Raw genomic sequence first — 14,296 nt, forward strand, 5'->3', positions numbered from 1 at the left:
TTAGGATTCTATATCCCAGTTTCCTGATATGTAAAATAATAACAACATGTAATAACTGCATGTGTTTGCTGTGAAATATAGTGAGATATATATGAGTGAGTGAGTGAAAGTCACTCAGTCCTGTCTGACTCTTTGCGACTCCATGGACTATAGCCTGCCAGGCTCCTCTGTCTATGGAATTCTCTAGGCAAGAATACTGAAGTGGGTTGCCATTCCCTTCTCCAGGGTTGTTCCCGATCCAGGGATGGAGCCCAGGCCTCCTACATTGAAGGCAGATTCTTTATCACCTGAGCTACCAGGGAAGCTCTAAGTAAAAACACTTAGTAAAACTGACAGCTAATTTCAACAGTGTTATCCATTATTACCACAATTATAAAGTCTAACAATATATTATGGAATAGTTTTACTCCTGGATAAGAACAACTAACATACTTTCTATGGTCACACACACTGTTTGTGGTTGCTGTTCAGTCATTAAGTTGGGTCCCATTCTTTACGTCCCCATGGACTGCAGCAAGTCAGGCTTCCCTGACCATCACAATCTCCCAGTTTGCTCAAACACTTCATGTGCATTGAGTCGGTGATGCCATCCAACCATCTCATCCTCTGTTGCCCTCTTCTCCTCCTGCCTTCTGTCTTTCCCAACATCAGAGTCTTTTCTAGCGGGTAGTCTCTTCGTCCAATACTTTGGCCACCTGATCGCCAAAGTATTGGTGCTTCAGCTTCAACATTAGTCCTTCCAATAAATATTCAGGGTTGATGTTGATTTCCTTTAGGATTGACTGATTTGAACTCCTTGCAGTCCAAGGGACTGTCTTGACTCTTCTCTAGCACCACAGTTTGAAAGCAGGAGTTATTATTTTATAATGACTTGTGTAGAGCATAAGTCTAGTCACTTGGGCTAGAAAAATTAAGATGTGACCAAGTTGGGAGGCCTAACCAGCTTCTGTGTTTTTAGTCTCCATCTTCCCTACATTGTGATATTTTAAAAAATATTTATTTATGCTATTTATTTGTCTGTGCTGTGTCTTAGCTGTAGCATGTGTGATCTAGTTCCCCGGCCAGGAATGGAACCTTGCTCCCCTGCATTGGGAGTGTGGAGTCTTAGCCACTGGATCACCAAGGAAGTCCCCCTATATTGTAATATTTATTCCACATGCTAGGTGTAAAAGGTGTTAAACATCACTTTTTTTCTGGCAGTCACTAGAAAATGAAAGAAGGGAAAAGGGCTTTCAGAAACAACTACCTGCTTTATTTGTATGGTTACATTTCCTGTGAACGTCAAAACAATCTGTGAGACAGACAGGGAAGGAATTAGTATCCTGATTTTAAAGATGAACAAACAAGCTCAGCAGGTTAAGTGACTTACTCAGCAGCCTCATTGCTAAGACATGGCATAGTTGGGACAAAAGCCATTAGAAAATTGTGTGGCTCATTCAGGAAGTAAATGAGGGAGATGAAGGTGAATAGTGGGAGAGTTTTTGAGCAATGGTGTCCAATGGAACCTTCAGTGAAGATGCAAATATTTTTTATCAGCACTGCCCAATATGGTAACCACTAAACACCTGTGGCTAGTGTCACTGAGGAACTACATTTTTAATGTCATTAATTTGAATTTAAATTGTCACACGTGTGTGCATGCTCAGTTGCTAAGTCCTGTCCGTCTCTTTGAGACCCCATGGACTATAGCCTGCCAAGTTTCTCTGTCCATAGCATTTTCCAGGAAAGAATATTGGAGTGGGTTGCCATTTCCTCCTCCAGGGGATATTCCTGATCCAGGGATCGAATCCGAGTCTCCTCCATCTCTTACATTGGCAGGAGAATTCTTTACCAGTGAGCCACCTGGGAATCCCTGGTTGCATGTAGCTAGGGGCTATTGCATGTATGTGTAGTTATATTGTTTTAGGAATCATGGTAAAGTCCCATGGTCGGGGTTGGAACTGGGCTAACTTTATATGGTCAGGTCATCTTCAACCTTACATGAACAGATATATATGTATGTATGGGGTGGGGATTGTTTGGTGTTTAAGCTTATATACATACAACTAATGTTAGGTACCTACTCTGTTTTCAAAGACTATATTTTTGAAGTACCTATTCATTTTATTTTAAAAAGAATATGTTTTACTTGTTTCAAAGCAGCAACCCCTGAGAGGATTAGCAACTATCTCAGAATTAATCCTTTTGTGGTAAAATATTTGACTAATATTTCTTCCAAAGAAATTTTGACATGTTGAGTTCTTGATGTGTCAGAGTTCTAAATGTTTATTCTGATTTGTACTGTTTTGGAGGGTTATTTCTGGCTGGATGTGGTAGGAACAGTCAGCAGAGTATTTTGGATTATTTTATGAGTTACCACATTTGAACCAAGCTGAAAGTGGAGTGGTAGCAACCTTTAAGGTTGCGTTACCTCTCTGAGCCTCAGTCTCCATATTTTCAAACCCGAGGTGTCTGGGTGGGTGACCTGGAAAGTTCCTTCAAGTGCTAGAGTTTTTATAGCTCCATGAAAACAAACATTCCTCTCTTTTCCAAACAAGTGGATTTTAAGGAAATTTCAGGGGCCTGTAGTGAACCAAATCATCTGCCTCATTCAAACCAAGGATAAATTACATTCAATTTTCTACTCTATGTGTATCTGTGTGTGTGTTTTTGTAACACTGATGCTTTTCTTTTTAAAAGTCAGTATCTGGATGGTATGGTGTGAATGTTTGTGTTCCCCCAGATTCAGATGTTGAAAATTTAGTGCCCAGGTTGACGGCATTAAGAAGTGGGTCTTCGGGAAGTGATCAAGTCCAGAGATGGGGCTCTCATGAATGGGACAAAGTAGCTATAAAAGAGTCCCTAGAGAGATCCCTCACTGGCCCGTCTGCCCTGTGGGAACAATGAGAATTCCACACTCTGAAACCTAGAAAGGGACTCTGGTGAAAATCAGACCATGCTGCACTCTGATTTTGGACTCCCAACCCTCAAAACTGTGAGAAATAAATATCCATTGTTTATAAACCACCCAATCTGTGGTAATCTGTCATAGCATCCCAAACAGACTAAGACACTGGATAAAGAAGATTTGAACTTGATGTCATCATGCTTATTGGGGAAATAACATCAGATTTCTCAATGATCATTCTCTATAAGCATAATTTATACATATTTCATGGAAACTTTATATTGACAGGTAAACTGGGATACATTATAAATATTTTACTTATTCTAGGATAAAACGTCCAGATACAAAAGGAATTCCACCACCACCTCTTTTTTTTCCCCCATTATCTGGGCTTACATTGGCTCTGTCAAGCCCTTAGGATTCTCCCCCATTTGAATATTTTTAAAAAATTTTTATTTATTTGGCTGCATGTACCAGTTCTTAGTTGTGGCACGTGGGATCTCAGTTTCCTGACCAGGGATCAAATCTGGGCCCCCTGCATAGGACACTCAGAATCACAGCCATTGGACCACCAAGGATATCCCTCCCCAGTTTGAATTTTAAGGCAGGGTATTGGGTATGAATTTTTCCCTAGTTCCATGTGGTAAATCACTCTGTCTAATTACTGTCATCATTTTGTCCCTTCAGATTTTTTAAAAAAATCCATGCCCTTTATCCTCAGTACTGAAATGAGACAACTTTGTTATATGTCGTATTATGTTGTTAACAGTGAAGTAGCATATTGACTGCAGGCTATTTAACAAATGAAGCCTGGTGTCTCCTATGAAGAAAGTGAGCACATGATCTTTAACATGTTAAGAACACTTTGATATGTAGGCGATGCTTTTCTTTCTTGTATTTTTTACACTCCCCCTCCCCCCACATACAAATAGCGTTTATCTTCTTTTCTTACATGATGATCAAATGTAAGTCAAGAGAAACCTGAATAGGCAATATTCTCAGTGCCAGTCCTGCTCTTCTGTGATGAAAGTGATTATGAGGTTTTCAGAGAAAAAAAGAACACCACAAAAAGTCATGCTTTAGTGTGTTTAAAGAATAGTCTTCCATATTCAAGGTAAAGTGAAAAGTGCAGTTGCTCAGTCATGTCCAACTCTTTGCGACCCCATGGACTGTAGCCTACCAGGCTCCTCCATCCATGGGATTTTTCCAGGCAAGAATGCTGGAGTGGGTTGCCATTTCCTTCTCCAGGAGATCTTCCTGACCCACGGATTGAACCTGCACTGTAGGCAGACGCTTTACCATCTGAGCCACCAGGAAAAGTCCTCCAGGAAGTCAAGGTAAAGCAAAGACCATTTTAAAACTTATAACTTGCATGCTTAGTCGCTCAGTTGTGTCCAACTTGCTGTGACTGCATTGGGATTGGTAGCCCACCAATTGGGATTGGGATTGGTAGCCCACCAATTGGGATTGGGATTGGTAGCCCACCAGTCTCCTCTGGGATTCTCCAGGCAAGAATACTAGAGTGGGTAGCTATTCCCCTCTCCGGGGGATCTTCCTGACCAAGGGATCTAACCAGGGTCTCCTGCATTGCAGGTGGATTCTTCGCTGTCTGAGCTACCAGAGAAGCCCCAATAACTTACAACTTAGTCCAACTTAAAAAATATTGTAATCCCGAAGGCAAAATGGCTGCTGATTTGCTCAGATTTGTTATGACCTAATAAAGGAAAAATAAAAATTTTAATAAAAAATATTATTAGCTGAGATGTAGCTTATCAAAATTCAAATGTTTTCTAATTGTTGCCTGTTGGTCCCTCTATATCCAACAGTACATGTATAAAATAAAGCTGAGAGGAAATACTTAATATGAAAATTTATTTTAAATCTGTAAGCTAATTCTCTGGTACTTCCTTTCTCTCTTCTGTTCTCCCTCTTCCCTTTATCCTTGATTATACAGAGACAATTTCTTTTTGTAGTGTTTAAAAAAACTTGTGATAATTTGCTTTGTCAACTTGGTTATGCTATAGTCCCAATTATTCAATCAAACACTAATCTAAGCATGCTGTGAATCTGTCTTGTAGATATGATTAAAGGTCAAAAGGGGCTTCCCTGATAGCTCAGTTGGTAAAGAACCCACCTGTAATGCAGGAGACCCCGTCTCGATTCCTGGGTTGAGCAGATCTGCTGGAGAAGGGATAGGCTACCCACTCCAGTATTCTTGCCTGGAGAATTCCACAGACTGTATAGTCCTTGGGGTTGCAATGAGACATGACTGAGCGACTTTCACTTTCAAAGTTCAAAATAAGTTGATTTTAAATAAAGGGGATTGTCTTCTACAATCTGGGTAGGCCTTAAGAGCAGAATTGAGGCTTCTCTGAGGAAGAAGAAATTCTGTCTGTAGATAGCAGTTTCTAGAGTTCCAGTGGCCTGTGCGGTGGATTTGGACTTGCCGAGAAAGCCCCCAAAACAGTGTAAGACAATTCCTTGCAATAAATCTCTTTATGTATTTCTTCTATTGGTTCTATCTCTTTGGTTGAGCTGACTGATAAAGAACATTAGTTGTGTTTTAGATTCTTCGAACATACTGGGAAGAGAATAAAGAGGCAAAGGAAGTAGATACCTGATTGTCAAGTTGCTCATTTTACAAGATTTCCTCTCTAAAATTACAGAGCTGAACAGATGACAGGAATCTCAGAACCAGTTAAATAAGGAACACTATGTGAAGCTAAATTGAGGTTCATGCCTACAAACTGCCTAAAAGATCCACATACATGGTAACAGAAAGAAAACTGCAGTAATAAGTATGCTTATTTTTATTTACTAAATGATAACAGTTGATTGTGTTTTCCAAAATCTACTTTAGAATTCATGTACTGAAAATAATGGCTAATGAATTTTTATTAGAGACATAGAAATCTGCACATGTGTACTCCAGATAGAGAATGTGATTTTACTTCTTTTTGATAATTCTCTAGATAAAGCTGTGGTCATATTAACCATCAATAACTACTGAGGAGTAGTTCTACTGAGTTGGCCAAAAAGTTCATTTGGATTTTTCTGTAACATCATATGGAAAAACCTGAACAAACTTTTTTTTTCCAACCCAATGTGTTGTATGTTGTAGAGGAAGTGATATAAAAAAACTAAAAGTCACTGAAGAAGTAAAGAGAATTTGGAGTTTTTCCTGCCTTGATTTAGGCTTCTGTAGATGGTCATCTGCAAGCAATGCCATGTCTACTGCTCTTTAACTGATGGGAATCTCAACAAAAATCCTGCATACTGGGTTAGAGATAAGAGGAGGATGTGGAGGGCTTCCCTGGTGGCTCAGACTGTAAAGAATCTGCTTACAATGCAGGAGGTCCGGGTTTAATCCCTGGGTGGGGAAGATCCTTTGGAGAAGGGAGTGGCTACCCACTCCAGTATTCCTGCCTGGAGAATTCCATGGGCAGAGGAGTCTGGCAGGCTACAGTCCATGGGCTATAGTCCATGGCTAAAGTCCAGTCTTGGCGGGCTACTCGCCAAGAGTCAGACATGACTGAGTGGCTAACACTTCCACTTTCTTTCAAGGAGGATAAGAACTGGGTTGACTTCTGGAGGGAATTCCTCTGCTTCTGGAAGAATAAGAGGGATTCCCAGTAGGAAGTATGTCCAGGTAAAGGGGCCCTGTGTCTTGGCCTGACAGCATCACTCCAAAGAACAAAATCGAAGTCATTCTTAAGAGGAAGGCAACAGATACATTACATCCCCATGAGAAAAGGATCACAATGGAGGGTATTTAGGGTTATTCTGGAGATGAAATATCAATTACGTGAAAGAACAGCTGCAGTCATTTAACACAATTTTGATAATAACAATGTTCAATCACTTTATTTAAAAAAATTATCTATTTTCTTCATTTATTTTTGGCTGTGCTGGGTCTTTGCTGCTGTGTGCGGGCTTTCTCTAGCTGCAATGAGTGGATGTTACTCTCTAGTTGCAGTGTGTGGGCTTCTCAGGGTGACGGTGTCTCTTGTTGCAGAGCACAGGCTCTGGGTGTGCATGCTTCAGTAGTTGTGGCTCACGGACTTAGTTGCTCCACTGCATGTGGGATCTTCCCACACGAGGGATTGAACCCATGTTACTTGCACTGGCAGGCAGACTCTTAACCACCGGATCACCAGGGATGACCCATCACCTTCTATCTTATAAAAAAAAAAAAATGCCGATAACATTTCAGTTCTGTAAGGATCAAGCCATTAGGCACCACAGATACCCCCTTAGAGTGTGACCTGAAGGGAATTCAGGACGGAAAACATCAGAAAACATTCTTTGCTTTGGGTATACTGGCCCTTAGTTTAGAAGAACATCTAAGAAAAATTTCAAAGGACCCCAAACTTCACATACACAGTTAGGCAGACTAAAGATAATTTTAATGTGAGATATCTGTTCTTTGTGACTAGCAGTAATCTTTTAAGGCTTGACTACATATTTTTTCCCAGCAAAAAAAAGTTTATAGGTATCCTGGCTCCCTTCCCTCTTCCGAGTGCTCCTCAGAGCTATCTGACAAGCTGTTTCAGGGCTGCAGCCTTCCAAAAGTTCCTCAGGTAAAACTTAACTCACAATCATTTTGGGTGTTTTTTCTTTCAACTGACCATCTTGGTACTTGTCTAGGTTGGGCTCTCAAGGAAGCAGATACTGATATGAAATTATGAGTGCAGGAGCTTTATTAGAGAGTTAACATCTGTGAAAGCACAAAGGATTGGGCGCGGAGAGCTGTCACAACATACTGCAGAGCTGACAAAATCTCTGCTAGCTCAGCAGGGAACTCTGGAGCAGACTGCCCCTTAAAGGGGTCCAGTGTCAGGCAAAAGCAGTTAGACCTGCGGCCCCACCTTGTTTAGTCAACAGCAGGGTCCACCCTGAAAACGACGGGACCTCAGAGTAAAAAGCTGAAACCCAACAAAGCTAACAGCTGGATGGCTCTAGGCAGAGGGCACTTTCATGACAGGGAATCCAGACATCTTATCTCCACATCTGCCCCAGTAGGGCAGTGGGACACTAGTTAAATTTTTGCTGGCAGTGTATTTGGTGATGAAGAGGTCTTAGTGAGGTGTACTCTAATTCTAAAATTCCACTTGAGGGACTTCCCTGGTGGTTCAGCGGTTGAGAGTCCGCCTTGTAATGTTGGGGACTTGGGTTCAATCCCTGGTCAGGGAAGTAGGATCCCACATGAATCAGAGCATCTGGGCCTGTATGTTGCAGATACTGAGACCAAGCACCAGAAAGAAAAATCCCAGGTGACGCAGCAAAGATTCCACATGCCACACCTAAGATCTAATGCAGCCAAATAAATAATAAAACAAATATTTATAAAATTCCACTTGAGTTTATGGTGGTAGACCACTACCTTAGGTAACTAGACTTGTCACTACCAAAAGATTAAAGATTAAAACTACCAAATGTTGCTTAAGGACTGTAAAATGATCTGGATATCATTACCCCCATACCTTCCCCCCAAAGTGGCTCCTATGGGACAACTCAGGGCCTCTTCTGCTTATGGTGCATCAAAGATCCAGTCTAACTTCCTGTAATGCCACTCCTTGATCTGTGTGAGACTGGATATTTTCATCCTCTGGAGAGCCATTCCGAGCTCCTTCTGCCCATTTCACAACTAAGCCAATGCAACAGTGGACAGAAAGAAAGAGGAGTTGGTTTGCTGGTTGGATGGTTCATTTTAAGTGCGTATTATAGCATGGTGCTTAACACAGTGGAGGCTCTGGAGTCTGTCACCACTTGTGAGCAATTTGGCTTTGGAAAGTTCCTGAACCTCCCAGTGCCTTAGTTTCTTGATTTGTTAAACCTGGATGACAATTGTGCCTACATCATGGAGATGCTGTGAAGACAAAATAACGTAGCTCATGCAGTTCTGGACTTGGGAAGGGGTCAGCACATATCAACTCTTCTTCTCCTTCTCTTTCCCCTCTTTCTCTTCCTCCTCTTCACTGAAAAGCCACTTTCCTGTTGAATTTTGTCACTTGCTCTCTAGATTAGCAAACCACTCACAAAACTTGGGAGGAAAGTAAAACTGAAAGATCTGTCACTCTAACAAGATTTAGGATGTTTACTTTTGGTCAGGTCGTTGGTTTTCACCATTATGTTCTCATCACTGTTCTGGTTGTGCTAGGTGTAAACAATGGCCTCCCTTCTGTGCAGAAGCTTGTTTGAAAGACAAATGGACATATAAATGATTAATGAAAGTGCAGCTGCATATAAAATTAAGTTTTAAACGAACAGTATAGACCATAAGTGATGTAGGACTCTAATTTCATTTTGCTGACACTGGTGGTTGTCTTTATTGTTGAAAGGTAATACCATTTGGGGTGAAATTGTGAGAGTGAGTTTCTGTACAGCAACACAATGAAATGTCGTGTTTATTATCTTAGAATCGAAAATGCATTAAGTTATACCTGAAGAAAGCCTGGGCTTCCCTGGTGGCTCAGATGGTAAAGAATCTGCTTGCAATGTGAAAAACTTGGGATCAATCCCTGGGTAGGGAAGATATCCTGGAGGATGAAGTGGTTACCCACTCCAGTATTCTTACCTGGGAAATTCCATGGACAGGAGCGCAGCGAGCTAAAGTCCATGGGATCACAATAAGTGGGACAGGACTCAGAGACTGAGCAACTAAGCCCAAAGAAAGGTTAAAGATATTTAAGTATGACAATATCGTTGCCTCTTATTGTATCAGCCTATTAATACTCTCCACCACTGGATGTGTCAAGATGGCAGAAATACCAAGAACTGATCAATGCTTTGAATAAAACAACAGGGAAAGCTTACATTTTTCAGTTGCTCTCTATATGAATGTCTCTCCTAATTGTATTTTTGCTGTTTTTAACTAGATGATGAGGCGCATCCAGTAGCCTTCTTCATTGCAGGGAATCTCCTTTGGGGATTCAGGAGAGAAAGGAACAGAAAAGACAACTGAGCCAGATCATGTGGGATCACAGTTTTCAGTGTTTAGAAACTCTTTGGGTTAAAGAGTACGCCGCCCCATCACATTCTTTTACTTGCTAGAGAACATGCTTTGTGTCTGGTGGGAGATACACACGGTAGGCCAAGTGTGGTTAACTGGTTATTGAGATTGTCTTACTGCACACAAAGCGAATCCTTACTGTTAAACCCTTTGGAATTACCGATGTAATTTATTACCGATGTACTATAGGACCCTAGAAGAGTCCTATATTATTTCATTATCTTCTTGTATCCTTTTAGTAACCTAGGGCTCTAGGGCCCCCTTTCCTCCGCGAGATACATGAGTATGGCTGAAGACTCCTTGTTGGACTCTTAAATCTCTTATTATCAAGAAGGGGACAAACAAAACAACCTAAAAAGATACCCCTTAACTCACTAATAATTTTTGAATAAGTCTTTTAGGAGTGTCCTAGCATTGTTCTCGGAGAAGGCAATGGCACCCCACTCCAGTACTCTTGCCTGGAGAATCCCATGGACAGAGGAGCCTGGTGGGCTGCAGTCCATGGCGTCGCTAAGAGTCGGGCACGACTGAGCGACTTCACTTTTACTTTTCACTATCATGCATTGGAGAAGGAAATGGCAGCCCACTCCAGTGTTCTTGCCTGGAGAATCCCAGGGACGCGGGAGCCTGGTGGGCTGCCTTCTATGGGGTCGCACTGAGTCGGACACGGCAGAAGCGACTTAGCAGCAGCAGCAGCAGCATTGTTCTAGGCTGGGTGGATAATAAGACGAAGTGTGAGGAAACACGGTGATCTGTCCTCAGGTGTTCCTGGAATGCGTCTCTTTTCTCCTCGACAATGTGACTTGCCGGCACGCAACCCGTCGGACTGAAAAGGCCAATCAAGGACGGTGATTTTTTTTTTTTTTTCCCTCCGCTCCTTTTGCCACCTCCCACTCCCGACAGGCTGACAACCTAGACCGCTTCCCCGGACTTGCCTGACTTTTCCATCTCATCCCACCCAGCGAAACCGCCCCCTGCCACTCGCGAGGCGGATGGGACGCCGGAGGACCCAGCGAGCATGCGCGACCATCCCGAGCATGCTCAGTAGCGCGCGCGGCGCCCCGGAGCTTCGCCCCCCAGCTGCGGCCGACGCGGAGGTTTCCGCGGCTTCTGCGGCAGCGACGGGAAGTGAGGCGGCCCGGCCGGGCGACCGCGGCCGCAGAAACAGAGGCGGAAGAGTCGCTGAGGCGACGACGTCGTTGAAGGGGGCGGCCGAGGGGGCTGAGTGCCGAGGGGACTCACCCGCTCGGAAGCCGGACCCCGAGCCGGGCAGGATGGATCACCACCAGGCGGGGACTGGCCGCTACCAGGTGGTGAGTTTCTGTCCTCAGCCCCGGCCTCCTGCGCCGCCCGGAACCCCGGGATTGTCCGCCCCCCCCAACCTGCCCCCGGTGGACTCCAGAGCCCCTTTCCACCGGCACCGGTTATTGCCGGTGGGGCATGTTGGCTAATTTGTCGTTGGCTCTTCTGGCAGGACCGTGCTTACTTCACATTTCTCGTATTGGAGCCTGCCCGTGGGTCCTTTGAGACCCTTCTTTCTAGACCCAGGTCGTCTTTTAGGTCCTCATCCTTCCGCTGTTAGACACCCCCCGCCCCTCCTTTTAGAACTTATATCTGTTTTATTTCTCACTTTCTCGATCATTTCGTCATGCCCTGACCCAGTTACTTCAGAGATTTTCCCGTGGATTGTATACTGGAAATGAGTTCACATACCTGCTGGGAAGGTGATCGCAGTCATAGATGGAGTGGGTGGGAAGGAGGGAGAGGTAAGCACTATGTGGGGTGGGATTGGATTTGGTTAAAAAAAAAAAAAGTGTGGGTTTAAAAATTGCGCAACCGTAGAGAATAGTCGTGGGGCTGATCTTATTTCTTAGTCCTAGTTAACCTTGTCATTTTGGCCTTTTCTGTTTTTATTAGAAAAGCGACTCTTTTTTTCCTGTTTTTTTTTTTTTTTTTTTTTTTTTATTGGTGGGAGGGGAAATAGGAAGTTTTGCTAAAAGTGCTAATCGTGTTTGAAAAATTAATTTTCTTCAAATACAAGGTTTTCCAGTTTAACCGTATTAAACCTTTATAAGTTGAAATGAGTGAAAAGTGCCCCTCTGTGTTTCCCGTGTCCGTTTTTCTGATATATATTTTTCTTCTGATACTAATTCCGATGGTGTCATTGGAGAATCCTAGGTAAACCCTGTTTAAAAATGGACTCAGCTATAGTTGACTATTTCCTTGCAGCTAGGTAGCATGTTATTCTGTAAACTTTGAGGTGGTAATTTAGTTAAGCCTATTTTCTGAGGGAAAGGAGAGAAACGTTAATTATGGAGCACCGATGCTACAATTGACAGTACTGTTTGTGAGATTTACGAATCTAGATATGTTAGTGCAGATTTCATGTTTCAGATCTATTTACACAAGTGAGACTTACTGTGAACTAAGAATTTCTTTTAATAACTGTACTTTGACAAATATGAAGGGTACTGAAAGTTGAAATCCCAATGTATGTAGTTTTGCGGTTTTTTTTTTTTTTTTTTTTTTAATATAAAAACTCATGATGCATCAGTTTCATCTGGTTTACATCCGGTAAAACCTCCAAATGATGTATGTTCATTTGGAATTCTGAATTCTGTAAAATGGGGGTGTTGGGATCAGGGGTGTGAGGGGTATACCACGATAAAGTTATTGATCTGAATTCTGTAAAAATTTATCAGTATTTTCAGAATGGTTCGGAAAATATTGCTGCCAGTATGGGAAGACATTTTTCAAGTTGTTAGTGTATACACTTTTGATGGTTTGTTTTCTTTTTTTAAGGCATAGTCCTATTTTTGCAGATGTTAGTAAAAATAAAATATTGAATATTGTTACCAGTGTGTTTATTTCTTTTCTCTAATCACTTTTCTTTCCTTTTCTTATTTGTTTACCTTAATAGTGTTAGCTGATTCAAATTCTTTCTCTTTGGGGTTTTGCTTATAAGAATCAACCATGTTCTCATATACAGATCCCTATTCAAAACATTATTAACTGACACATCTATGCTTTAAAGTAATTTATTATAAAGTCACATTTGTTTTCAGTAGTTATGGTTAATTGTATATTTTTAAGAATTCCTAAAACCAAAATGTTGGAAATTGCTCTGTGACCTTTAAGATACTTTCTTTTTCTCTACAACTCCTTTCAAAATAGTGGACAGTATGATATTTTATTGCCCTTCTTTTTTTTTTCTAGGTGGATATGTGCCCCACATACACTTTCAATGGGTGGAGGCAATCTTTGAGAGCAGAGGGCAAAAGTCTGCCCTTCTAAAGATATTTCTTGATTCAAGTAGGTAGGACATCACTTTCCTTGTAAGGTGAAGTGTTTGAGAATCTTAGTACAGTTTTCATTTAGATTTTAATCCCAGTTCCTGTGTAATTTCATCTGTCTAGAATAGCTCTTGGTTTTGTTGATAATGGCCTGATCAGTAACTTTATCTTGGTATATTCCCCACACCCCTGACCCCGCACTCCCCATTAGAGATGTGTCCTATGTAGACTTTGAATGGGTGGAGGTATTCCTTCAGAACAGAGGGCAAGGGGAAAAAAAAAAGGGCAGCTGATTCGGTTGGCAGTAAGCTAGGGATCAGTCTACAGCTCTAGCTTGTATGATTAACTCAACTGTCGTGCAGCTGGCTTTTTTGAAAACTCTGGAATGATTAATAACAACGGAGCAATGAACAGTTTCAGTTGTCGAATGGTTAGAGATGACTAAGTAGAAGACGGGAAAATAATGCTTGGCGGCGAAATCATGTATACGATGTTAATTTTCCACTTATTCATAGAGTTAAAATTTAGTTTTCAAGTTTAGTTTTTGATAAGTTGGGGCTTCCCTGGTGGCTCAGATGGTAAAGAATCTACCTGCTATTTGGGAGACCCAGGTTCCATCCTTGGGTCAGAAAGATCCCCTAGAAAAGGGAATGGCTACCCACTTCAGTATTCTTGCTTGGAGAATCCAATGGACAGATGAGTTAATGGTGATGCCTAGGACCATCAGAATGACTTACTGTCATTAACGAATTCACATGCTTTATGTGAAAACTACTTTTTCTGTGATCTCTGCTCCATCATTAAAAGTGTCTAAATTTTGTTTAGTAAAACAGTGTTTACAAGGTACAGAGCTACACATATAAAAACCTTGCCTTGTTACCCTTCTAACTTCAGAAAAAGCCATGTAGTTCCATTGTGTTATGGGAAGCTGACTTTTGTTTGGTAGGAAATGGGCAGTGTTGCCAGACTATGAAGTAGTTGACTTGGCTTGGAGCTGTTTTGCCACGTTCTGACTTTGATGTTCTGTATTTTGAAGGACTTGTGTACTTGAACCACCAAGCTGACTGCTAAGTTTTCAAAGGTATTCTGTGTACAAGTTAAATT

General features: G+C 41.8%; 1 protein-coding gene across 2 annotated transcripts in view; it reads left to right on the forward strand.

Moving 5' to 3' along the window:
- Window positions 1-10,804: 10,804 nt before the first annotated feature.
- NDFIP2 (Nedd4 family interacting protein 2) overlaps window positions 10,805-14,296 on the forward strand; it is a 69,300-nt gene continuing 65,808 nt past the window's right edge. The window contains exon 1 of one of the 2 annotated variants that reach the window (XM_061133424.1): window positions 10,805-11,209. In XM_061133424.1, coding sequence (XP_060989407.1) covers window positions 10,892-11,209 — 318 coding nt within the window. In that variant the 5' untranslated portion in view covers window positions 10,805-10,891. Of the gene's footprint in view, window positions 11,213-14,296 lie in introns of both variants that reach the window. The other variant, XM_061133423.1, reaches the window with a different exon arrangement.

Source organism: Dama dama, chromosome 30, assembly GCF_033118175.1.
Source record: "Dama dama isolate Ldn47 chromosome 30, ASM3311817v1, whole genome shotgun sequence".
NCBI lineage: Eukaryota > Metazoa > Chordata > Mammalia > Artiodactyla > Cervidae > Dama > Dama dama.